The following is a 27,696-nucleotide window of genomic DNA, read 5'->3' as shown; positions in this document are numbered from 1 at the left end:
AGCTGATTTAGGATTTGGTTGAGTCCTTTAACAGATAGGAAAAAATGGATATAACATGTTCATATGTTTGCTTTACACATGGATAAGGGTTGGTTAGGCCTTGGGAAATTTACAGAAATAATTGGAGAATGAGAAAAGTTGTGTGCTATCCTTTACTGATTACTACATGGATTATTATTACTATTATTAATTAAATTTGTATACTGTCCTTCATCTGTAGATCTCAGGGCACTTCACAGCATTAAAATACAAGGAACACAAAGCAGTAGTTATCCTTACAATGAGACAGAGTGGTTAAAGGGATAGTTGCTCATGCAGGTGAGGATCACAGCTGAGCTTGGATCTGAACCTGTATCAGATTAAAACCCGGCTCTCTGGCCACACCACCACCACCAATAATAACAAACAAACAAACAATTTGTACCCCACCCATCTGGCTGGGTTTTCCCAGCCACTCTGGGCGGCTCACAACAGAATATTAAAAACATGTTAAACATTAAAAACTTCCCTAAACGGGCCAATCACTGAAGTTTCCTCATCTGTGCACTTATGTACTGTATTTGCATTTAAACTAACACAGCCACCTTGCAGTCATAACAGTAACATCGTTATAAAAACATACTGAAGCAGCAGCAGAAAACAGAAGAAACTGCCCAGCCAATTCAGGACATAAGCAGCAACAATGACTCTCGGAACTAATCAAGAAGGAAGATCTACTGGAGCAAAACTTTCACTAACTTTCTAAAAGTAAAAACTGAGGGGATTTGGTGTGCCTCTTCAGAAAAGGAACTGCAGCTCCTTGCTAGCACGGAGTCCCTCAGAGAACTTGAGGCGGGGAGGGGAGTATGAAGTGCAGGACATGCAGGAACAAAAACCATCTCTCCCTTAACCTGGGTTTTAAAAAGCCATTCTTAGAAAAAACAGCGCGGTGCTTTCACTTTAACTAGAAAAATGAGGAACCTATGAGCCGGGCTGTTGAGTCATTTTTCACATTTCAGTAGTAGGTACTACATGCAAAACCATTAGGCGATAGTACATCTGAGGCATTTTAAACGTATGTTTTCCAGCTGAAGGTCGCGCGCGCCTCCACGCCACCTGCCCGCCGCGGCGAAGAGAAACGTGTTGACCACCGCGCAGCTTGTCACGTGTATAAAAAGCGGCCCCGAGGGCGGGCGGGCGCGCGTGGGTGCTGGGCGGGAAGCGGGCCTGCAGGTGGCGCTCTATCGAAGCGCCTCCCCGCGCGCGAGCGAGAGGGAAGGGAGCCGAGCGAGTGCGAGCCGGTAGCGGCTGGCGATTAGCGGGAGCAACAGTCGCGAAGCGCGGGAAGCGGCGCAGCGCTCGAGGGGCCGAAGCGAGTCTCTCCTCAGCCGAAGAAGCGGATCCCAGAGGGCCCTGAAGTTGCAAATGGAAGCGCAGGCGGAGGAAGGTCAGTTCCTTCGGCGGCCAAGCGGTTTGGAAAGGCGCGCACGCCGCTCTCCTTTCCCCTCTCAGCTTCGCGCTCGGTGATGTATCTATACTGTATCTATATCTATATATTGGAGTGGGGGGGGGAATGTTTTAGTATCCACACCCCACCCTCATTCTGCATGATAGGAGGTAGAAAAAGTTTTGAAGAGACCCGCATGGCAAAATTTGATGAATTTTCTGTGGAAAGTGTGAGGCCCACTGTTACTTCTTTCCTGTGGATCTGTAGAGTTATGGATGCTGTATATATATATATATTCTCAAGGTACATTTTTGAGTGCTTCGAGCAAAGGTGTCTTGCTCTGCTGTGATTCGCTGCAGTCGGAGCTGTTTCCTGAGAATCAAAACACAGCTGACCACCTTGAATGGCCGGTTCTCTTCTTGTCCCTTAACAAACTGCCACTTTTGAACCTTAAGAGAAACCAGTAAAATCGCCTGCCCCCCTCCACTCCACTTATTTCTCATAAAGTGCAATCTGATAAGCCAAATAACTGGACTGTTTTCGTGTGTGACATGCTTGCATGTTGTGTGCATAGTAACAGCTGTGGAGCACAATCCTGAAGTTGAGTCCCATTGTGTTCAGTAGAATACATTCCCATGTAAGCATGCCTTGTTTAAGCAGCCATCCCAGTTACTTTCCAAGCAAGATCCATTCGCCACCACCCAGAGCCAGTAATAATTCTATTGTCATTCTTTCTCCTCCTCCTTGCACTTAGTGTATAATGTTTCAGTAATGTGTTTTTAAAACACCCCCTTTTTGTACACTAAAGCAGCAACAACAACAACAACTCCACACTTGTATTTTCCACTAACATTCTTTGTCCTCTTCCTGGGATAGGAGTGCTGGTTACCTGTCGCTCACAGAACGAAAGTTCCTTTGTTGACTCCGAATGCAGTGAAAGCAATAAATATTTAGTTTAATTAAAGGCTCTCATGGGCTTAAGGATGAAACAGCTTTCACAATACCTTCTGAAGTTTTATTTTGCTAATGATCATCTGGTTGATATATAAACCATCTTTCCATGAGGGTTATTGCAGTATTATCTCCCTAGGGTTTTGCTTGGATTGCAGCATAACAAGCTTGGCAATTCAAAGCAAATATACTGTTGTAATACCTCCTAAAAATCTACGGCTCCATAAACCTTATTCCTAACCAATAGCTTTCTCTGTTTGCTGTGTCTACACATCAGATTTATGGCAGATTTCATGTATTTCAGCTCTATATGGGTAGCATTAAAATGTTTGCTATTAAAGGAATATCTAGTAAAATTAGAGCTTTTCCATGCAGCATTTGCTTCTTAATGACCTCTGTCCTCACAGTGGAAAGTATAATCCCCTTCTTATGACTCGGTCAGTCGCATGCACACTGCTGAGTTGTTTCTAGGCCTAGTAATCACAGCAGAATGTTCTCCACCTTGTATTTTTAAGTGAAAAGAAGCACTCTTCCATCTCATTAACATATCTGAAAATGTTTGATTTCATTTTCTTGAGGGAGAAATGTGCATAAACCTCTTCCAACTCCCTTATCACAGGAATAAAATTTCAGAGCCTCCTTGTTGATTAAATATATATGCTAGTAATTTGTCTCAAGAACAATTCAAGTGGTGTTCTTTAAAATTCATCATTACTTGTCTTTGTTAATCATCTGAATCAGTGTTAGAAACTGAGATATGAAAGCTAGGAGCTAAATGGCACCTTAAGCCATTTATGGGCGCATAATAACCCATTTAAGATTATGGGTGCAACAATGCCCATATGTCTAGGTGCACATTTTTATAAAAAGAATACAAAAGCTGGAAATGAATGAACTGCAACTAAAATATTATGTTTATTTTTCACATGGTCTAGTCCTCCCCCTAATATTCTTAAGAAGGTCTCTTCTCCAGTCTTCAGAGTAGCTGGAATTGGGGTGGCAGAAAAAGGTCCTACTTTCCTCCCACTCAGCAGTTTTAATCTGAAATTAAAGTACAGTGGTAGCGCGGGTTACAGACGCTTCAGGTTACAGACTCCGCTAACCCAGACTACGCTTAACCCTCGGGTTAAGAGCTTTGCTTCAGGATGAGAACACAAATCGCACGGTGGTGGTGGGAGGCCCCATTAACTAAAGTGGTACCTCAGGTTAAGAACAGTTTCAGGTTAAGAACAGACCTCCAGAACGAATTAAGTTCTTAACCTGAGGTACCACTGTACTGCTCCCAGAACTCAGAAACTGCCCGCACTAATGACATTCCCCGTTGCAAAATGCCCCTAGAACAATGGGAGTTTCAAACACTGATCTGAATGTAATTGGGCTTTGTTCCCCACCTCAATTCTATGTTTATTTATCTAGGAGTATTGATGGAATCTTAACTCCCAGATAGGCCAGTTGGGATAGGTTAGGTCAGGATGTGACAAATCCCCACCGCCCCACAGCTGAGCTGGCCTGAACCCAGTATAATTCACTTTAAAACAGTGTGGAGGTGGGGCTGCTTTGGCATCTCTCGCCCTGTGCTCACAGCAGCCTAGGCAGAAGGGGAGGGACAGACAGATGGTTGCACTAGCTTGCAGCTGGTTCAGCCAACAGGCCTGGCTCAGATACCAGGCTAGTTTAGCCCTGTCCCTTCACTGCCCCCCCCCCTTTTGGGCTCTGCTTGTGGGCAGAAAGGTAAGGATGTGTGCCAGCAGGGTGATGCGTGTATCATTCTGTAGGCAGTGGGGGGCCAGCAGGGCTGGGCATCAGTACAGCTTTGGCCATTCTAACACACACCCCTGCCAGCTCAGGTCAAAGAGGTCTGTCATTTCAATGTTACTGGTCACCACTTAGAGACTAAGGTGTTAAGTAATACATCAACGAATACATAAAATAAACTTACAATATCAAAAATGCAGATGTAATGAAATTCATCTCATAGGACAGGCAGCAAATGAATTATATTGCTACTCCCCCACCCCCTGCTAGATGCAGTTAAGCTGCAACTTGTCTTGCACAGGAGAGTTGTCCTGTCATATCTTCACTGGTTAGGATTGCTCTCTAAGCTCCATTGCACTCAGCTGAGTACAATGAATTGAGCAATAATAGAAGAAGAATAAGAAGAAGAAGAGTTTGGATTTGATATCCCGCCTTTCACTCCCTTTCAGGAGTCTCAAAGCGGCTAACATTCTCCTTTCCCTTCCTCCCCCACAACAAACACTCTGTGAGGTGAGTGGGGCTGAGAGACTTCAAAGAAGTGTGACTGGCCCAAGGTCACCCAGCAGCTGCATGTGGAGGAGCGGAGACGCGAACCCGGTTCTCCAGATTACGTGACTACCGCTCTTAACCACTACACCATAATCTGTACATGTTGTATAGATGTATGTATAGTTGAAGAAATTGTCAGCATGTAGAGCCACTGACAACTGTAAATCCCAGTTACGTGCATCTACACAAGCACAATGTTGCCCCAGCACCTTCCTGTGTGTAGTAAGTGAGTTTTATGTACATATGATTGTAGGCTAAGCACGCACACTTTCATACCATAAGATGGAATTCAAACGTAAGAAAAGTGGCAGATGGGCAGCAACTTATGGATGATCGCTAGAAAACCGTAACTGCGTGCACCAGTTCGAACCCTTTAGCCCCTAGCCCCAAGAGCCATTTTCTACATTCCTGCCCTGTGATAGCCTCATGCACAGCCTTCCCTCAAATATTGTCAGATTAGTGTATAAATGCTCTGCTATAACTTGCTTTTCTATTTAACAGATGTGAGCCTGGGAGAAGCTTTTGACTGACCGCACAGCACACTCTTATCTGCAGTTTTACTCAGTGTGTGGCATTTAATTATTAATTGTAGATCTAAATGGGCATCAAAGGCCAGAGCACTCTCTGTTCACCTCCCTTATAGTGTTGGCAAAATGACTTAGCAGTTAAACCTTATTTTGAGGGATTACCCAGAATACATGTAGTGCCTGTGCTGCTTACATGCTTTCTACATATTATTATTTATTCTGTGGGGTCTGTAAAGGGGTGTTAAATTTTTTGTTGTTGTGAAAAGGTTATGAGGGGAAGAAAAGGTTGGTGTATTGTTTGGTACCCACACAGGGAACAAGCATTTTCAAGTAACAGGCATGCTCCTTGAACCCTTTGTTTAGTGGTTTAAAGAAGCTGATTAAACAAAATGAAAGGGTTTGAACTGCAGTTCTTGGCTTGTCTAATAATTCTAGCTTGGATTGCAGCATAATGCGTTTCCCCCCATTTTTGGCTTGCTTCCCATTTTGTAAATGGAATTCATCAATAATATTCTGAAGAATTAAATTCTTCACCACAAAAGACAACTGGGAATATATTAAGTGCTGATGAGCTGCAGCATGTAATTTGAATTCATTCATATCTCAATCTCACAAATATCCTAGTTATCGCCATGTCATATTTGATAGGCCTGTTGTACTTGGAGCCAAACTAGAACAATCTGCATCTGTGGCCATACTGTCTAGCTCTAGAGTCTGATGGAGGCTCCATCCATTGACTTGGCTGGGCTAACTGTCATTTGGCTCCCCCCCCCCCCCAAATACCATATCCCCTGATGATTATTTTTAACATGGTCATTAACCATTTATGTAACTTTGGGAAGAACTGGTGCTCAGTTTGTAAGCTTATATATTTTTACAGTGCCGGGAATGCTTCTGTTGGTTATTACTATACAGTGGTACCTCGGGTTACAGACACTTCAGGTTACGCGTTTTCGGGTTGTGCACTGCGCCAAACCCGGAAGTACCAGAACAGGTTACTTCCGGGTTTCGGCACTTGCGCATGCGTAGAAGCACCAAATTGTGACCTGCGTGCGCGCATACGCGACGCTGTGGGTTGTGAACATTCCTCCCACACGGATCATGTTCGCAACCTGAGGTTCCACTGTATAATATTTTTGCCTCAGATGCTAGTCCTACTCAGAGTAGACTCACTGAAATGAATTAAAAATCCAAACATTAATTTCAAATGGTCTGCCCTAAGTAGGTTTTAGCTGGATGTAGCCTGTTATTATGACCAAAGTATCTTACCCAAAAAGATCTGCACAAACCAGTTTATCTGAGTGCATTATTTTCAGGGTTGGGGGACACATTTATTTTTAATTGCTTAATCATATGGGACTAAACTGCATTATGCTGTAAAGACCTTTTATTAAATCTTAGAATTGTAAAGTTGAAAGGGACCCAAGGTTTATCTAGTCCAGCCCACTGCAATGATCAAAAAGTCAAAAAGTCTGGGGAACCTTCCCTAAAAAAGGTCAACAACTTTGGGGTTCTACTCCTAAAAAAAGGTCGACAACTCCTGGAAACGGGAGGTGGGGGATGGGTGCCGGAGGGATCTTTGCATCACGGCGCTGGATATGCTTAAGATGGCCCTGCCAGGAATCCTGATTAATTGCATCCAAACAAGCTAAAATCAGAAGCCAACTTTAAGGCTTGTTTGGAAGCTGTTAATTGTAGTTCACAGTTTGGACATGAACAGGAAGCTCTGTTTAATTGGTACTTGCAAGTTTATTTTGTCACTTGCATGAAAAAAGAAGTGAAAGATAAAGGAGCATGCAGAGTGAAGTGGCACGGGTGCATGCGGCTTGGGCACTTCCTAGTTTATTCAGCCAAAATTTGATTGTCCCAAATCAAACAGTCATTTTGCGGAAGAAATGTTGAACCACTTTGTGCATTATTAATTATGTCAGCGTATACTTTACTTAAAAATCAGTTTGAACCAAGAGTTTCGTGCTTTGTTCCACATTTTCTATAACATAGAGAATAGAAATATTTCCCAGGCATTCTGATATGCCAGCAAATATAGGACAAAACCTTGAGGGTTTAGATATTTGCTTTCTTGTATTTGTTGTTATGCAGCTTATATTTAAAGCACTTTGTGAGTCTCATTTATCAAGTAGTAAGGTTTTAGCTGGAGCTTTCCCTCTATCTCCATTCCTTTTCTCAACTTGGAGAGTTTACTTTTCCCTTGGTTGACAGAGTAGTCTATGACTAGCTGCTCTTTTTTAATTTTTAGAGTAGAGTTAATTGTAATGGTTGTTAATATTTGTATGCTACTTTTCCAACGTCCAAGTTCAGCTCAAAGTGGCTCAACAATAAGTATTAACAAATACAAACAGCACTTGCTAATACAAAATAATTATATAAAAAGGTATAATAAAACACACTCACTCAACCAAAACAATATAGAATAGCAAAACCACAAAATATGAATCAAGCACAGTGGATAAGTATTAGGAATGCCAGTTAACCCTACAACCAAAAAGGAAAAGGACCAGAATTGAACAAGTGTTTTGACAAATCCACAAGGAGAAGATTGTTTTACTTTATTGAGAATCATAAAGATTGTCATTCTCTGCCATCAGCCTTTCTTTCCTCTTTTTATAGAGTTGATGTGAAGATTCCAGTATCTGTGTTTTATGAATAACTTTCTTGTTTCCTCTTATCTGTGGGTTTGGGTAAGAGTTCTTCCACTGTCAGGGAGATTGTCACATCTGCTAACATTTTATTGGCCCTATCTCTGAAAAAGTGTGAATTATGACAATGAGTCCAGTATTCCTTTCGAAGTTCACCTGGTCCTCTTAACGTCTGTTAACTACGGTACAGTTAACATCTCTAGGCCTAATGGAACCATTGTTCAGACTAGAACCTCTGTATCATTCAGGGCCCAATGTTAATGGCGTTGTCCTGAAATAGAATATTTTCAGTAGCATTACTTCCCCCAATTTGCACAACACCACTCCAGCAGTTAATCAACAAAGCAATGGCAATTTGCTTTTAAAGAACTATTGACTTCAAATATTAGTTTAAGCAGCAGGAAAGAAGTATAATAAGTCTATGCACTGCCTGTAAAGAAATGATATTGTGCAGTTGGCTTGAGTACATATTGCTGAAGGGTGGCATTTTAACTAAAATAATTAAGCAAATGTGAGAGCATTTGGCAACTACCCATAATCAAGCAGCTGTTTGAGAGGAAGCAGAGAACTCCTGTAATTTCCAAAGTTTCTTTCTGTGTTGTTTCTTTTGAATGCACTTGATGTGCCATTTAAGTTGTCATAAGGTCTGAATTAATTAGGTGCACAAGCTGATGATAAAGAAGGTTGTACATGTGATGGAGAGAAATAGAAATGTAGATCAGGCAGCAACAGAGAAACATATGTTAGCTGGGTCAGCATGTGCTGTACTTCATGGATAATTTGAACCTGACATTTTACAGTATGTCTCTAATTGAGCTACCCCATGCACCCCAGAACTTCTCACTGTATTTTCTAAAATATACACAACATGTCTATTAAAATCCTTTATGTTTGTGACATAGTTGGGTAATGCCTGTAAGCACCAGTTAAGATCATTGGACCAGTTGTTGTTTTTTATGACTACATTCAAGAGGAGGAAATTTCTACCGTAACTAATTAATTGTGCAAATATCTTTACATAGTTTCATCAATCTAAAGTAATATGAGTTAATGTGAGTTGAAAGCCAGTGTGGTGCTTAACTGTAGAAATCCTAGGGCTAAATATGCACTCAGCCACACCTGTCTCACAGGATTGGTGTGAAGATAAAAATTAGATCTATGCAACCTTTAACTCTTTGGAGAAGGACAGAATACAAATGTCATGGTAAAAGGCTAGATGGCAGTCCTTTCCCCCTCAGTTACAACTAAATAGGAGAGCAAGAAATAAGTTCAAAGGTAAGGAATTCCTAGCAGTTTCTTTTCTGTAATCAGGAGGGTCACAATCCATAAATCACTGATTCCACACATGTGCAATTTCTTTTCCTGGGAGGTGGGCTTGCACTCTTGATGGTGCTTCCAAGGCTGATGCACTGAAATTTATTTTCTATTTTTGCTTATCACATCTTCCAATTATGATGGTGGTTAGCGAAAAGGCATACCAAAGAAGGAATCTATTCCACTTGCTTATTTTCCAGTATATGTGATTAAGGGGGGATAGGAGGATCTGTTCTACAGCTCTACACTCTCCAAAAGTTAGCTTGCTGCTGAGAAAGGAAGAGCCTGCCTCTTTTGTTGCTTCGTTTACCTTCCCAAATAGTCCAGATAAAAAGACTGACATGTGGTGGTATGAATTGAGTTTCTTCAGATTGGGATCAAGTTTGAGGTCTTGCAAGTTGCGGCTGGTGCAGGCATGATTATTGGGAGGTACAGAATTATTTATGGGCTTGAAAATACTGGATAATGAAAAGTGGCAGCACAGTACTTGTGCTTGACATATTGTTTCAAACCTAGACAGGTTTTCTTGCTGACATTTTTGGAGCTCTGGAGAGATTCCCCCCCCCCCCCAATCACATTGTCACAGTGATGGGTAAACTCTATTGTCATGCTCCAAGGTATTTAAAAAGATTGAAGTTTTGTGCCATTTAGAATATGGTCATCTGTTAAGGGGAATATTAGCAGCACCATTGAAACAATGCTGTAACTGTACTGATACCCTCTTAGAAGGATTGTGCCACTCAGAGATCCATTCCACCTGATGGGAGCCATGTTGGCTTTAGAAGTACTGTGGCACTATCTGCTGTGATCAGCAAGGGTATTGATTCTGTTTTGCCCCTCACAGTGTTGTCAGCTTTAGAAGGAGTTTTGTTGTCATCATAGGGATGATGATGATGTTGGTGATGATCTGTTATACTCAGTCCAGGCATCTCCTTTCCTTCTGTGGCATCTATGTTCTTTAGCAGATCTAGAGGGTCTAGGCTGTTGACGCAATCACAGTGCAGATCAGTTTAGTACAATAGAAACGAATAGTTCAAGTGACTTGGGTGTGCTGATTTCAACTCCACCCCTTTTGAATTTCTGTTCTGGTTTCCTGGTGGCTAGATGTCTTAAAAGTGGAGTGGGGAAAAGGCTAGTGGCAGCCGGACTGAAAGTGGCTGGCTTTGAGAAGTGACAAAGAGGTTATCCATCTGTCATCATTGTATTAAAATACATTAATGAAGCAATATCATAACAGTAGAACTTGAAAAATCTTGAGCCCTCAATTGATCAGGTGCATAGATATCTGGACCTAGCATCTAGGCTTTGAAACATGTTGCCAGTCCTAGATCCTAGAAATACCGTATTTACTCGAGTCTAATGCACAACTCAATTTTCAGAACCTTGAAACCAAAAAAAGTATTTGCTGGCGAATGTAAATTTGTCATCGAATCTAATGCGCACCTTAATTTTCACAACATAATTTGGCCAAAAAAGGTGAGCATTAGATTCCAGTAAATACCATATGTCTTAGTAAGTGTGAAATGAATGTAGTGTTTTGTACTAAGTGCTTCCTGTTTGCCATCCATTTACATATTGTACTTCCTACTGGAATCTAATCATTATGAAATAAATAGTTGCATAAAAGCTATTTAGGCATAATGTCATGCATTTCAAAGAATGCTTGAATAGTATTCTGATCTGTTGCTTGCAAGAGGAAGGTTAGAAAGGTTTGCACTGTGACATATGGATGCCTTTTATTATTAAGTTTTCTGAAACTGAACAACAGAAGAGCTGCCTTGGTATAAAGCTGCAGAGAAGCATATTTATGTTATGCTGAATACAATTCTGGGGATTTGGGGAGCAAAAGACAACTTCACAAAAGAAGACTTTTCAAATTTGGGGAATATTATGGCTCCTTTGATTTTTGGGAGCTATCAAGGGTATATCCAGAGTGTTGCTCTTGATGGGACAACTCCCTCTGAAGAAGCCAGTATATAGCTTGGGAGTACTTCTGGATCCTTTGTTGTCACTTGAGGCTCCATGGCCTTCCATCAGCTGTGCCCATATCTGGACAGGGACAGTATAACTTCTGTCATCTAGGCTCTGGTAACTTCTAGGTTAGATTGCTGTAATGCACTGTGCTTGGGGCTCACTTTGAAGCCAGTTCGGAAACATCAGCTGGTGCAGAATTTGGTGGCCAGGTTGCTCATCGGGGGAAGACGGTTTCACCGATCCTGACCCGACTGCACTGGCTGCCAATTAGTTTCTGGGCCCAGTTCAAAGTGCTGATGTTGACCTATAAATGACTCAGGGCCGCAATACCTCAAGGACTGTCTTTCATCATATGAATTGATTCGGACCCAGTGATTATCATCTGATGCCCTACCTCGTGTTCCTCTCCTACGAGAGATCCGGGGGTGGCAACATGAGAATGAGTGTTTTCCGCAGTAGCTCCCCATTTGTGGAATGTCCCCAAGGAGACTTATCTGGTGTCTTCATTACATATATTTTGGTACCAGGCAAAAATGTTTCTCTATAACCAGGCCTTTGACTAATTTGCATTCTGTGGCCTTTTAAATGTGTTTGTGGGAAGGCGGTTATTGGTTTTTTGTTTTTATTATGTATTCTGTATGTTTTATCTTGCATTTTTATGTTGTGAACTGCCCTAAGACCTATGGATGAAGGGCGGTACACAAATAATTATAATAATAATATAATAATAATAATACACCTTCATTGTGTTTGAACAAATGTCATCTGCAGTTTTCGAGGGCTTATATAGGAATGTCTAGAGATTATTTATTTGTAGGGGTGAATCAGTTGGGGACACGCCTGATCTGTCTTATTGGTTCATTTTTACAAGGAACAAATACCGGTAACTAAAAATATTTGGCTCAGTTTCCAGCTGGACATGATCATTTGCCAGAAAATGGTCCATTTGCCAGAAAATGGATTTCAGCTTGCTGGTACTGATAGAATAACAACAGGAAAAAGTGGCTGTATTTACTTTCAAGGTGGTGAAATTGCAGAAATCTTAAATGGAAGCGGAAGGTATAGATTGCTACAAGGATAAAAAGAATCATATTTTGTGTGTGCATTTTATGGATATTAGGAATACCAATACATCTAAATTGGTGCTATGGTGTCCTTATGACATTCTTATTTCTGTTAGGTCAAGACAAGAAATATACACGCAGATGGCAACATTTGGGAACTGGGCTGCTTGTTGCTTAGCAGCATATTTTGAAGGGAGAGTAAGAATATGAGTATAGAACAAATTCTATGTTCAGTTTACACAGGTCTGTTTAAAGAGAATATTCCTTCTTATGACAAGTTGTAAATGGAAATGCCATGTGAAGCTAAGAGGCTAGGTACATCATTCAAGTATATTTTATGTACAAAAGAAAATAGATTGCAACTTTTAGGTCTTGTCCATGGAGCGTGGAGGACAGGGTGCAGATGATTTTTGTGCATGTAAAAAGATCCCAGATTCAGTTATTCTGTGTTGCGTTTAAATCATTTTTTACAGAAAGATTCATTCTTGCTGGTATCATCTTAATATTTACAACCAGATGAAGCTTTCATTTTTGAATAATACATTTTCAGAGTAGTTTTTACAGTTATATCAAAAATTACTGATTTGGTTATACTATTAGAAATACATAGACTGATAATTATGAAATTATGGTGAGGTTTCATAATTTAACTGTTTATATTTGGACAACTTTTCTGCTGTACTTTATTGGAAGAAAAAAAAATCATTTCCTTAATAACAATTTAAACAATTTACTTAACTAAAACAATAACATTACAGCATATGTATCCATATTTGTTAACTGATGCAGTTAAACAATTTTAAAAAAAAGTTTTAGCACACATGAAAAACTTAAACTAATCCTTATTTCCTGATGTTAATAGCCTTTGGACTATAATGTAACTTAAATAGAAAACCATCTTTAGAAAGGTTTTTCCTCCAAAAGCATTTTATTTTAAAAATGCAATTTAAATTTAAAAAAATTAAATAAAAAAAATGATTTAAATCAGAAGAATTATTGATTTTTATCCACCCTGGTTCCCACTAACTTTTGCTGTGACAAAACTTGTGTGATAATGTCTCCTAGCAGAATAGTGGATGCTCTCAATAAAATAATTTTCTTTTCAACAATGTGTTTCTCTTTTCCATGTATATAAGTGGTAATTAAAAGGTATATATTTCATTTTTCAAATCACCACATTTTCCAGCAAGGTAACATTGTGGTTATATTCTGGGTGACTGTACAATGTAGACTGTACACTGGCGCTTCGGTAGCTCTTTCATATGGATTTTTACTTCTCCTGTACAAATCGATTTTGCTGTGACTTGAAATGGCCTTTCTGGAAACAAAAGACTGGTGTGCACATGCTGTGAGCTATGTGTGATAATCCACTTGGCTCAAAAGAAGAGCCCTGCTGGATCTAGGCCCATCTAGTCCAGCATTCTGTTCTTACAGTGCCCAAACAGATGCCTAGCAGAAGCCTGCAAGTGGGACAGGAGGGCAATTGCACTCTCATATTCTGCAAGTTGGGATTGGTATTCATATGTCATCTGATGTATATAACTGTTTTTCCTTCTACATATGCTAAAGTGGGAATAAAGAGTCATTGTGGATCAAATAAAGAAGTCCCCAAAGATATTTTGATAATCAGACCTAATTTTACACCTTTCCAGTACAATTGACATAAACTGATGTTTTTTATTGCTGTTTGTTTGAGTGTGTGTGTATCTCATATACATTATTTCAGCTTGTTAAATATTTAGACGTTGGCTGCTCTGGGTTTTTTGTTTGCTTTGCTTCTGTTCTTTTGCTTTGTTTTATGATTTGGTTCTGAGTCGCTTGCTGAAAATGGCAGTAGCAGTGCTGAAGCTAGCAATGGATTTCCAAATTGTCAAGCAGAGGTCTTTTCCACCTCTGGAACCTAATCACCTGTTAATTAGATATCAAATCTGACTCATTCTGCACACAAAGCATTTGCTATTCTTCTACATGATGGACCCTCCTTGTTAAGATCCTTACTAATTCAGAAAAAAAAGATTTAAAGGAGATTTGAACAAGCATAAGGCATTTTGTTTTGTTTTGTTTTAACAAGTTTGCATTTCCCATCTAGGAAAAAAAATCCCTGAAACTTGTCATCTTACTTTCAAAGGTCTGTTGGAAAGGCAAGTGTTACATGAAGTAGATGAAGACATGGTCACTGATGTTGATTTTACCAACATGATTTCTGAAGAAGAGCAAGAAGAATTAAAAGCTGAACTTGTCAAGGTAACGTTCTTTGTCTCCTGAATCTGTCATCTTAAACTAAGGGCTGGTTTTGGAAATCACAGCTGATGCCAATCTTTTCCCATGCAATGCTCCTTGGGCACATTGCTATAAAAGCAATTGCATGAATACCAATACTATGACTGTATGCCTTACCACCATATGTGTGAAGTGGTTCCTGCATGGATTGAGCAGAGTTCAACCTTTTTCCAATAAAACGTAATTGGAGGCAGGGCAATAACTATCCAGGTAGTTCTTTACCTTAAACAAGAGCATTCTTGCATATGGATTCATTGAGAACGTAACCAATGCACTAGAATGGATAGTGTGTCAAAATCTGGGGTGCCCTGTCCAGCCATGAAGTGCTTTGGGCAACTTTCATGTATCAGTTTTTTCTGCCGTACAGTTTGTTTAATAGAATAAAATGGAGTGATTCCGTGTTTCCACGTATGTCACTCTTGAGTTATTTGAAGAAAGAGCTTGGGTATAAATGTGATCAATAAACTCATCAGTTCAAAATATATAAATGAGGTTTCTTTGATTAATATACAGTAATACTTTGAAAATACTGTATTTGTTCTTTCATTTTTATGTCTCCACCACCCCTTTTTGAGTCATAAAAGCAGGCATAAATTATTTTGTGTTTCACTTTTGTAAGTCTTTGTCTCCCAGTCTTTCCTTTTCAGTGATGTGAGCAGAGGTTAAGGCCTTCATCCTCCAGGCACATCCCACAATACGTATTGTTTGTAGTCACAGCAGTTAATGGAATCTAGGTCAGCTCAGATCACAAGACTGTCCTAAATTGTTCACAGCATTCAAATGGTATATAATTACATTGTTCAAAGGAAATGCATTGGGGATTTGCATTTTGAAATGCTTGGAATTTTTCAGAATTTACTAAGTTTCTGGAGCTCTAATGAATTCATTCTATTTGGAGTGGCTGCTGTACTTCCAATGGGAGTAGTTTGCCTACTGGTTTTCAGTTCCTTTGAAAATATTTCCCTGTATCATTGCCTTAAAAGCCTTAGAACTGTCACATTCCCATCTTAAGATTTTCCCCAAAGCCATGATTCCCCACTTCTCAATTGTATTGCATTTCCCAACTGCATTTTCCCAATTGTATTGTTTCTTGAATAACCCACAAAGTGTACAGTGAATGTGAAGATTTTCATGGATGTTAAGGAACATATAATTCAACATATAATTCAAAATGTAGTAGCTTCTGAGGGGAGATAATTTATAACTTATTGCTGTGTATATAGCTGATGCCTTCTGTGCAGTTAGTTCTCCATGAAAACGTAGGTTCTGCAACTTAATATTCATATGTATAAATTGCAGTCAATGCCCAAATGACAGCAAAGTTGCTCATCTTAATTCTGTTAAAAATAGTCCAGTCCAGAAAGGCCTAACTGTGTATGGAATTAACATTTTTCACATCATAAGATAAATACGTCTCTGAAGAGACTACCTTGGAGAATTACAGTTTGAAAATGAAACTAAACGTTGTATAATCCACCGCAATGCTTCATTTAATGAGACATTTGCAATAATAGAAAAGTAGCTGAAGATGTTTATTTCTTTAAACTGGGACTAATCAGTTTTTCCAAGTCCAGTAAAAACAACGTGAAGTGACTGTTGTACCCACCCAAGCCCTTCTGTGTTGTACTCCTCCCAATTTACAACCTGACTATTCTGCTTTACATAATCAAATGAAATGTAAGGCTATATTTAACTTAATTGGTTTTATTATAATAACACAAAGAAAATAGCTTTCTCTTTGCCAGCATGTTTTTTAACTAGGCTGCTTTTTCTGTCTCTTCTGGGTTATACTGATGGGAGCCATTTTTATTTTACATATACTGCCTCTCCTTAAAGGCGCAAATTACTTCCTAACCATCTGTTCAGTACATATGTACATACAGATCCTTGCGCATGACATTGTGCAGCTCATTGCCTGACAAACTTTGAGCCATTATGGCTAATAAATCCAGAAATGAGCAGGCAAACACATTGCTCCTAACTTGTTTGCTAGCCTGGCCATTTCTGTCTTTTATATTTGTAGATTTTGGTAGTCCATAGGTCAATGAGAAAAGGAATGAAATACATGTGAGATTATTTTGACGCTACTTTATTAGGCCTAAAGATTCAAATACCATGGCATTTTTGTACTTGAAGACATTGCGTCACCTAAAACCATTTTACGTTTATCATGAAGAGGAATAATGCAGACTTTTCTTCTGCTAATTCTATTCAGCTTGAAGATGAAATTGCAACTTTGCGACAAGTGTTGGCAGCAAAAGAGAAGCATCTTGTGGAAATAAAACAAAAGCTTGGCATCAACCTGATGAATGAACTGAAACAGAACTTCAGCAAGGGCTGGCATGATGTGCAAACTACAACTGCGTAAGTAAAAACCTGCACACCCTTTTCCTTTGTACTCCTCTCATTATGAAAGCAGCATGGTGCAATGGCTAATGTATTGGACTTTGTTTAAAGTGACCTATGTTCCAAGTCCCATTGGGCTTTGAAGCTCACTGCATTGCCTTCGTCCCCATCCTTGCTGAAGATAAAACTGAAAGCCAGTTAATGTGCCACCCTGAACTCTTTGGAGATAATATGGAATACACACATGGCAAATAATTCAGTACATTTAGTCAAAAGCCATTTTGTTGTTGCCATATCTCCAGTAATTTGAAATCTATTTAAATACACCTTCAAGGGGGCACTTTGCATGCTTTATTCTACAGGTAGCACACATGAATTTTATTTTCTTGCCACCTGACTTCCTTTGCTTTTTTATGAATAGTTCAGGTGCCTTTTTCTTCTTCTTTTTTTTGCAGTCAGCACAGAGAAGTGGGCTGGCTGAAAGTATCCTGATGTGCAATGGACTCTGCAGCCACCATACTTTGTATGCTTACTACAAGTGGCTCTTTTCTATTATAACTGCAGTAGCAGCATGTAAACAGGAGGACACTGCCATGTTAACATGGTGGCCATTGTTGTTGAACTACTTTGTGTGGATGATGGCAGGGGAAGACTTTGCCAATATGATGCCCTGAGTAAGGACAAAATTTGGTGCACACACACACACACACACACACACACACCGTATAAATGATGTTGTTGTTGTTACTATAACAATTAGTGTCTCCTCAGTTGGGTGCTCTATGCAGAGGAACTGCCCGTGCTACCATAAATCCAGCGTTAATGATGGTCACTGCTGACATGATGGAGCTGGCATTCTTTCTATTCACAACAGACATAAAGATATATTGGTCACAGCACACTGGAGCCCTTCCAAGGATGGAAACTATGCATGGTACAGCATGCAACTAAGTTTTATGCAGTGTGGACCCATGGGAATTAAAGAACACAATTATGTCCATTGATTTCATTGCATCTAACCTGAATAAAATTCAGCTGACTATTTTGCACAAGGAAAAGAACTCAACAGAGAAAGAATTTTAGTTGCAGTCATCTTCATTCTAATAATAGAAAAAATTCCTGAACTGGCTTAAAGAAAACAAGCAGTAACGTTTGTTCATTGGTTTCTACTGTGATGGTTGTACCAGCTGCATGTGCAAATCTGAATAGTTATTTTTTGAATGCCATTCTGTTCATTTATTATTTCATAGTAGTAATGAAAATATGAACAATATATTATTAATGGCATTTTTTAAAGGCTAGTACCTTAAATATATATCTCCAGGCAGAAGAGAAGGTGAACTGTGAAAATGCACACTCAGCAAATAGATTAGTAGCTGAATAGGTAGCCTCTGAATTTTAAAAAGCTTAGCAACCCTGATGAAGAATGCAACATAGCAAGTCAAAGCATGTTGCATAAATCAGCCATGTGCAAATTTAAGAGGATTGTGGCTGAAGCATTCTTTGCATTATCTGACTCTTAGGAGAAGCAGCAAAACTGTTTGAGATACGCACCTGTGGTCTAGATACTATCAAGGAACCCTAGAATAATAATTGCAGTGTTGCAAAATTACTGAAATGGCTTATCATTATTTGCCTACATATTACAGTTGTGTCCCCACCTTCCTCCAAGGAGCTCTGGTACATTTTATCCCTGCAACTCTGAAGTAGGTAAGGCTGTGAGATAGCAGTTTACCAGTGACCATCCATTGAGTGTAATGGCTTTGTGAGGATTTGAACTGGGTTTCCTTGATCAGAATTCCAACACTCTGCACAGCTTGTGATCCATCAGGCTCAATGCCTCCCACCAGCCAGCACTGGTGGTCTGCCATTGGCTTGACTATGCCTATGGTGGTGTGCTTTGCAGTTCTAAGCAGGAAGAAAAAACATGAAATTTGGTGACCAAGGACTCTGTCCCAGTTATGCACCTTGCTATTATACAAAATGCAGTAGTAGAATTTTTCTCAACATTCTCGCTCATCAGACTGTAGAAGGGTAAAAATATTTTGAATGCTTCTTCACATACAGGTTTAATAGTAGTAGTAGCGATTATGATTATTATTTATTGCCTGCCCTTTACCGTAAGGCTTACAGTATAAAAATGTATTAACTAGAATAGGAACAAACTTTAGAGAGAAATAGGCAGCAAAGTACTTTTAATGTTGGAGACTTGTCTTTTGCTGTTGTATATGCCCTGGCAATTCTGGGTACATCCTGATATTATTATTTTATTTCTACCAATTTCTCTATGGGTAAAGTAGCTTATGTTTGGGCCATATAAAATACAGTTAACTCCCATATATGAATATTAGCATTTGGTAAGCTATTTTAAAACCACCGCCTTCTCTTGTGCTGTTCCTGCAGATGATTTTAATGTACAGCAGTTACAGTTCCGATGGATTTCTGATTTGAACAGTATGAGAAGCAAATGCCTTGAACTTAAAGGGTACTTGCTTACACTGTAATAATTGTTAATTCTTAGATACAAGAAGACACAAGAGACTCTGAGTCAAGCAGGTCAAAAGGCAACAGCAGCTTTCAGCAATGTCGGAACAGTCATCAGCAAGAAGTTTGGGGATATGAGGTACAGACGTTTTGATTTAATTTCTGGGAGAAAATTAAATCCCACCCTCCCACAGTTCTTTAATTCCCAGCATTGCAAGATTTACATTGAATCCTGGCTAAGGCGACTTTTTCCTGTTTATCACAAAGGAACTAAATGATTAAGCTTATTAAGCTGTATTCCTGATTTAAATCCTGGCACTTTACCAGAGAAACCAGGGAGATTACATGTTGGAATTCCATCTTCTAAATAATGCCATAAAATACATCAGCAGGGATACAACAATTGCATCCCCCTAATTATTTTCATGAATGGGGATTTTGGAGAGAGAAATGTTTTGAAGAGTGAAGCGTGCCTCGAAGCTATTCTTGAAACACAAATAAATCAGCTTTACTGTTCTATCAATTTCCCAAGGAACGTTAATAAAGACTTTTGTCAAACCATCCATATCTCCCTTCATTGACTCAACAGAATGCTCTACACAAGGAAAGGTAGATTAGTTCAGAGATTCAAAGTATTCATTCCCAAAATGTAATCTGGAGGAAGAAGCAATTGCTGATTTTACCCTTTGTAGGGTAGCAAGGATCTCCCTGCTTTCAGGGGAGCAAGGCAAGTGTGTCTGCTTCCTCACTTGCTGGAACGAACAGCAAATTTGTGGTATAGAGGGATTTACAAAGAGGGTAGGAGGGTACAGGATAAAAGGTTAAACACATTCTTCCACAGAACCACCAATCTTCTGAATGCCTTGGGGTCATTAGCTAAGAAAAGAAAAAAGACCAAATTCTAATCCTGATTTAAGTTACACCTAGTTTGGCCTCTTTTCACTGACTTCATTGGAAAGCCTCGTTGTGACTTTAAAGGAATTGGGAGAGCATTCCTAGGGTTTCTGTAATTACAGGTGCAAATGACTGAGTGTTCTATTTAATTGAATAGCGTGTTGCCATTTTAACACCTTCATCCTCAACTGAAGGGAAACCAGTTATGAACTACATTTGCTTGTGCTGTCCCTTGCTGACCTTGTCCTAGCCATGTCCCCTCTTTTCCTCCTTTCTCTTCCGACTGCTTGCTCTTTGGGGTGTAGATAATTTATCTGTGTATACTCTTCTTCGAGATAGGGTCCCTAGATGCTATTGGACTTACTCCCATCATCCCCAATAGACCAGCTTAGCCCGTGGTCGGAGATGATGGGAGTTGTAGTCCAAACTCATTTGAGGACCCAAGGTTGAAGAATACTGCTGTAATGCATAATAATGTGTACTGATGGTGCCATATAAATAATGAGTGAAAAAGATGCTGAGATGCTGTTTGTACACAGTGTGTACATTGAGGAATTACCCTTTGCTTCCATGTCATTTTAAGGTTTACTTTGGTTAGCACAAATCTTTGGTACTTGGTAGGTACTACAGAGAATATTTTGTCTATTCACTACCACCACCAACACACACCCATGCACATAAGCAAAAAAAACCAGGAATGTGATGTTAGAATATTTATTTTTCCCTATAGACTAAAAGCTAGAGTGTAACATTTTTATAGGAATCATTTTTCTCTTGTACAAATAGTTTAAAATGCTTATTTCATGTTTGAATACCCCTTGCAGTAATAAAATAGGAAGAAATTGCAAACAGGGCTAGATCAGAAATGTTGTATTGTCTAAGTGCACTGCATTAATAAGTTGCTTGATCACTGAAGAGCTGCTTGACAATAACAGTTACTGATTTAGGCATAACACTTGCTTTTTAAAGGGGATTATTTTCTGCTTCCTGTAAGGGAAATGTCCACAGTAGTTTGGAAGGAATTTGTGTGCCAGCCTCATTCTGCAGGAAAGCTGGAGGGCTGATTGCAGCTTGGTTATCAGCCTGGGAATTAAAAGATAAATTCAGGGCAGAAGCTATTTCTTATTATGTTGAAATGATTAGTGTTTCTTAACTTTCTTAACTTCGTTAAGTGTTTAGATGCTGTGGTCCTACAGAGCAATGCTGTGTCTTTAAGTTTGGGCTGTGCCACATGTACAAATATTCAGATAATTGCTCACTATTATTTGAAGTAAAAAGAGGTGCTAAATACTATCTATAGTACTTAAAATGTAGAAGGAAACAATTGCTTAGTATTCTGTAGTGCAGTGCTTTGCGTGTTAACTCAGTTCAGTGGGGCTTACTGCCAAACAAATGTGCACAGAATTGCAGTTATGTGTATGTGAATTATGCAGGGTGTACATTTTATTTCATGCCAAGCCCTCAGGCTGGGGTCTTCATCCATTGGAGCATCTTGTTATAAAACCTGATGAAGAGTGCTAATCAGGCCTGGGACATGGCAACTCATAGATATGAATGCTCAGGAAGTACATATATTATTAAAACCAAAGCAGCCGCCTTCTCGTCGCAATAATCAGTATCTAAAATTTTATAAAATCAGTATCTGGAATAGCATATACAACTATGAGTGCTAGATGCGGAGCTCCAGCACTGGGAATTACACAGTCCAGGTTTGCATGTGTAGTTCCCACTACAGCTGAAAAATGGGAGTGCAGAATTCATTGGGTGGTTATAGTTTATATTTTACTATGCCCCTGATGTGTGGTAGAATTCTAATCACTAGACAGGTTAATGAAGACCAACCAGTTTTATGCTCGCCATGGTAAGCTGCCACTTGCCAAATCTCATCTGTACCTTCCATGTCTCTCTCTGTTTTGTTACAGTACTGAATAAAGGTATCAAGAGAACAGCTCTATAAAGTTGTAGTCTGTCTAGAAAAGGAATATGCTTTTTAGTGACATATAAAAAATCAACAGTAAAAGTGGAAGACAATTTACAAGATTTTATGGCACGATATTTATGTAGCAACCAAGTTCAGGACTTGACCGAGCTTGCATCATCAGAGAATTCAGTTGATCTAATTTAAATTAGCAAGGTTTTGCCTTTTGGGTTGTGTTTCTCCAGTTAGTACATTCAGTTGTATTACATTTGCCAGGCTTGTGGTCCACCAGGGGCTGCTACTGGACTTCCGTTTATTAAAATGGAGTTTGCTTGAGATTCTCTTACCTTAATTGGAGGATTTTATTGAAAATAAATAAAAAAATATTTACAAAAAAAGAGAGATTCTCTTATCTGTTTCACAGCAGCAGTACTTGATCAATTGCTCTTCATACAATAAACAATTCCCAGTGTTTCTAACTGACCCTTGTGTTTAATTTTGCTCTGTAATCCGATTTTATCAGCTGCAAGTAACTGGTCCCACTGCCATAAAGTTGCATCTGTTGCAATTGATTTGATAGAGCTGAAATGCAGAAGTCCAGGGGTTGTGATTATTTGAAGCTTCTACTCCCTCTTCCCACTTGCATTATTTATTTAAAAAGAAATGATCATTATTTGGCCTTCTGACCACTCTTCTTTTGGTATTAATTTAGTTTTAATGGATAATACATGAGATGTTCTATCCAGTTCTCTTAAGGCAGTCGTGAGTCAGGGCTATTCATGTTATGTTGTTCTGCCTGAATGCCATTGTGCCTGAAACGAAGGCTTCAGTAACAAACACAGATTGCTTAGAATCTCATGCTTAATTGACACAGCTCTTTGGTGGGCTAGTTTTCAAACTGGATTATGTGCTTATCTTCAAACCAATTTGAAATTGCAGCTGGTGACTTGTTGTGGAAGCAAGCTCAACATTTACAAACTTCACAGGTTTCCAAAGAGAGCATGAACAGTTAGCAACTTAGCTAAATTTAAACATTTAAAATGTGTTCCATGTTCAGGATTTTGGGGGTGGGGGTGAGATCTGTAATTATACCAGTGCTTAACTCTTCTTAATTTTTTCCTTATGCTGCTGTTCCAGGTCACATTCAATTGGGTAAGATAAACGCATGTTGCTGCTGCATTTGGCATAGTCTGTTTTATGAAAAAGGACACAGCATGATTTCCTCCATTTGTGGTCCAAGATTAGAAACTTGAATTATTTCAACTGGGGCACCTTGATTTTATAGTTTAATTAGGCAGTGAAGAAATTGCTGAAGATCCTGAAGAAAACCTTGGATAGAATTCAGAATGTTGTTAATGCGCTCCTGATTAGATTAGACCAAATTTCCCATAATGGAAGCTTTCAAAATGCATTTCTACCAAACAACAATCCTCCCTTCACCACTCAAGATTGAAACATAAGGACTAAACATTCAGTAAAATTGTTTTTTGATTGTTTCTCTGAGAGTGGGCATTATCATAGAACAATAATTAATTTCATCAATTGTTTGAATCCCAAAGTTTGATCTGTGAACCGTCCTAAGACCCCTAAGTTTCCCCTAGTAAGTTTCAGGATTGCTTTTTTCCAGGATGTAAGAGTGCCAGAAATTCTTACTTAAAAACTAAATTAGCCAGCAATTCTGATTTTATTTGTATTTGTCATTTTATAAAGTTTTATGTTTTCTCTCTTCCATGTTTTTCATTTGCAGTTACTCTATTCGCCATTCCATGAGTATGCCTGCTATGAGGTAAAAGTTCCACATCACCTTCTTATCCTGACCTTTGAATGTGTGTTTTCAGGCTTCACACTATGACTGTGACAGTAATTTGTTTTTAGTACTGAATTTTAAATTGTCGTAACCCTTTGGGATCAGTAGGAAATTCAAATGTGGCACCATTGGCCATTCTCTGTTGTTCACATGTGAGTAGTCAGATTCCCAATCCACATTCTCATAGATTTCACTGAAATATATTTTCAAATAAGCTTTGCCACTGTTTTCATTTGTGAATTGCCCCAGCTGGCAGACAGTTATGGCTATGAGCCACTTTGCTTGGATGGTAGGAAATGGAGGGCCAGGTCTACCTTCTCCTTCCTAACCAGAGTCCTTTCTCCTTGGCTGGGAGGCAAGTTGGAGTAATTGTTGTGCTCCCTAGAAAGCCCTGTCACAGAAAGGACGCTGTAGCTCATCAGAAAGGTAAACAGGTGTCACATTAGTTAATGTGAAGTAATATGAAGGGCATATGATCCATTCCCACATGTCTGTAGTTTTAAAAAACACCTCCTCAGGGCCAAATGTCACATGGCCTTGTATGGTGGCTGTTTAAGGCCTCCCATGCTGGCTGTTTTTTAACCAGATTAAGACCATAGGTTGCTTTAACCCTTTTCCCCAAGGCATCCTAATCAGGATCAAGCCTTCTTGTGCCCGATTTCCATTGGATCATAGCATGACCTAAGACTTGAAGCTTAAACTGTGATCCCAATATGGCTCGGGTATCCACACACTGGCTATCCGTTAAACACACACATGACCAAATAATGTTGCAGCTGGTTTGACCCTTAGCTTGGTGGTAATTAGAAGCCAGAGATGGCGTCACAAACCATTGATATCAGAACCCAATCCTGCAAACATCCAGAAGCATTTAAGGCATGAACAAGCGTGAGACTATCATGTTATTCTTTGTTATACCTTATTCTAGGAATTCTCCTACATTCAAATCCTTTGAAGAAAAGGTTGAGACCACTGTCACAAGCCTTAAGGTATGGATTAGAATTGAGGGAAGTGTTATGACCAGACTAGCGAATTTTTGTGGTGTGTCACTGAAAATAACTGAAGCCAGAGTAGTCCAAACCTTATCCTAAAATGAACCCTTGATTGTTCCTACACTTCCAGGGAATTTTCTGTGCACATTTGTACATCATCAGTGCAGCAGAAACCAGTGTTCCCTTTAAGCCGTGTGTACCTAAGAAATAACTTCCTATTCTTTGTTGCATCATGAGCTTTAAGATCAGTAGAGCAGCTTCATGATTGTACCACGGCAACATGGTACAAAAACCTATCTTTGGTAGCTGTGTCACATTGTAAAGCCGCCTTCTCCTGAAGGGTGAAGCCAAAACTCATTCCAGAAGCACTAAGACTTTCCTGTTTGGGCTCATGTTTATCAGTCAAGGCTAAGGAGGCATAGATTAATCTAATTTCTATGAGTATAGATACTTGGGCCTCCCACACTTCTCAAAATAGTTTGTTCACATATAATATGAGCATTGGCTTGGTAGTGCATGTTTGTTCTTTGTCAGTTGTGATTATTTATCTGTAAAAAGATGTAAAACCAAACAATGCTAAGACCACCAAGGAAGATGAAGGAATTTCCACGGCAGCTGCCATTTGCTAATAACCCACCTTTTATGCTTACTAAAAATAAAGATTCTACTCAGGAAATATTTTTCCTAATTGAAAATATTATTTTAAACAAAATAACTTTAAAAAATGAAGCAGGCTTATAAAAGATACTGGCCTGAGTTGAGAAGTTAAACATATTTAAGAGTAAGTAAATGTCTGTGCTCATGAAATGTCGTCTGGGAGATAGGGGGACAAGATTAAATCTGATTAAATGTGACAAATATGGTGCAGATACAGCCTAAGAGAATAAAAAAAATATTGCCAGCTTGGTCACCGCTAGCACTTGTGCCAAAGGCAAGATGGACTGCTCTGAAATCCCCTTGCTTTTTCAATACAACTTGTCAAGCTGTCAAGAGTTCATCCAACCTTTATCAGAATCAAATACTTAAATAGTGCAAAGCTCCACAGCGTCATATACCAACTTTTATTTTATCTGAGCACCTAACCAATTAGGTTGCTGTCTTCTCCCATGTTACTGATAACCAGCTGAATTCCAAGCTGGCATGGCATTTAGTTTACTCATAAACTGAGCGATTTCCCACGTGTAAAGAACAATATAGATTTATTATGGTTTGAGTCAAATTACACAGAACAGAATGTATATTTGGAAGTTAACCTTGGGTAAATTGCTGCTGTATCATATTCAGCATTTCATTTTAAGCTTCCCTCTTACCTTTTTTGTGGAAGTCAGTACATATCAATACATTATTCTCAATCTGGCACTAACTTCTAGCATCTAGTACAAAGGGAACCATTTTAAACATTCATTACCACCCTTGCCTTTAGTTAACGCTATAGTTATAATCTGCTACCTTGAGAGCTGAGGAAACAAAAGACAACATGGAATTAACATTCTTCGCAACCGACGTTACAGAGCCCCTTGAGTTATAATAGTCCTAAGCGTTTATTTGGCTTGAGAATGAAAAAGAAAATTGAGGCAAATTGTTTAGCAGAATGTTAGTTACTGACTGCCCTTGCTCATTCCCTTTCAGACAAAAGTTGGAGGTGCGAGCCATACCGGAGGAAGTTTTGAGGAGGTTCTCAATTCTGCTGCCCATGCCAGTGCTCAGAGTTCCGCTGTGAGCACTCGACTCCCAGAAACAGAAGAGGAGCTTCAATGCTAGACTGAAGGGATGCTAATCATTCTCTCCATCCCATGTCTCAGGTCCAATTCACACATGAAGCCCTGTTTATTTTTGCTTCAGAATTATGACTGTATGCTGAAACATTAGCATAAAGCAGACAGTACCCAGAGTGAACCACAGTGATTCTTGTGATAAGCCAGAAATGATCGCTATCTGTTGCCATATACTATCCAGTTAACTCTTTAAGTATTTCTTTATGTGGTCACTTGCCTACATACATGATTGCATGGAAAAAAATAAGTGAGTCCTATTCTGGGGGAACAAGCTTGGAGTCTTAACTTCATAAATGCTTTTACACATCCAGCTACTATAAGAAAGTTGTGGCACTTTTGAAAAAGGCTTCTACCAATGTTGTACTCTTAGAGATTTGTCCATATGTGTATATATGTTATATACTGAATTTTTGAACATTCTGTTCAAATAATATATTGCTTAAATACTCACTTTTCAAATCTTATGGTTTCTCTTTCTTCTCCTACCTGCTTCTGTCTTCGGCTAGCTTTATTTTAAAGGTCAGCTATTTCATGAGACATGCCATTTTGTCCTGAGGCACCAGCCTACCTACCCACCACTGTTCCACAGAGACTGTTCTTCCCTTTTTATCTGTTTTCACTGCCACAGCAAAAGTACTTATGTTTCTAATAAATGGTTTGCTTTTCCTCTAGTTAAGGAGTCTGTAAACTTGATTTTTCAGCATCAAAAAGCATATATGGGTGTGAAAGAGTTGGAGGATTTATATATTAAAAGCAGCTCTTAGCTACTGTCTACACAAAGTACAATGACACTTTTTGCTGACTTCCACAATAACAGGACAGCTGCATCCTTGAGGACTGTGTATGTGAAATAAATAGTGGCTGTGAGTGGAATGCCATCCATAGGATACCACTCTTGGAGGAACGGATGAAGAGGCAAATATTACCCTTTTCCTGCTCTTTTAGGGGATTGGGAGACTTTCTGGAGCAGAGTGGGAGGTGGT

At 39.3% G+C, this 27,696-nt stretch overlaps 2 protein-coding genes across 4 annotated transcripts in view; one reads left to right on the top strand and one right to left on the bottom strand.

Moving 5' to 3' along the window:
* The first annotated feature begins 1,192 nt into the window (after positions 1-1,192).
* On the top strand, positions 1,193-27,384 carry TPD52L1 (TPD52 like 1). Of its 2 annotated transcripts, none has more exons than XM_083435139.1 (7): positions 1,193-1,426; positions 14,346-14,461; positions 16,713-16,861; positions 19,365-19,466; positions 23,887-23,925; positions 24,875-24,935; positions 26,568-27,384. In XM_083435139.1, the coding sequence occupies exons 1-7, from the start codon at positions 1,405-1,407 to the stop codon at positions 26,697-26,699; spliced, it is 621 nt and encodes a 206-aa protein (XP_083291265.1). In that variant the 5' UTR covers positions 1,193-1,404; the 3' UTR covers positions 26,700-27,384. The 2 variants fall into 2 exon arrangements, with proteins under 2 accessions (XP_083291265.1, XP_083291266.1); XM_083435140.1 differs by having other exon boundaries at positions 1,402-1,502.
* HDDC2 (HD domain containing 2) overlaps positions 3,399-27,696 on the bottom strand; it is a 34,437-nt gene continuing 10,139 nt past the window's right edge. The window contains exon 6 of one of the 2 annotated variants that reach the window (XM_083435159.1): positions 3,399-3,418. In XM_083435159.1, the coding sequence (XP_083291285.1) occupies positions 3,414-3,418 (5 nt within the window). In that variant the 3' untranslated portion in view covers positions 3,399-3,413. Of the gene's footprint in view, positions 3,419-26,120; positions 26,396-27,696 lie in introns of those variants that run through there. The other variant, XM_083435156.1, reaches the window with a different exon arrangement.

The sequence above is a fragment of the Podarcis tiliguerta genome (assembly GCF_965153285.1).
Source record: "Podarcis tiliguerta genome assembly, chromosome: 3".
NCBI classification, from domain to species: domain Eukaryota; kingdom Metazoa; phylum Chordata; class Lepidosauria; order Squamata; family Lacertidae; genus Podarcis; species Podarcis tiliguerta.
The sequence above is the reverse complement of the archived record's forward strand: the minus strand, read 5'-3'. Positions and strand labels throughout refer to the sequence as shown.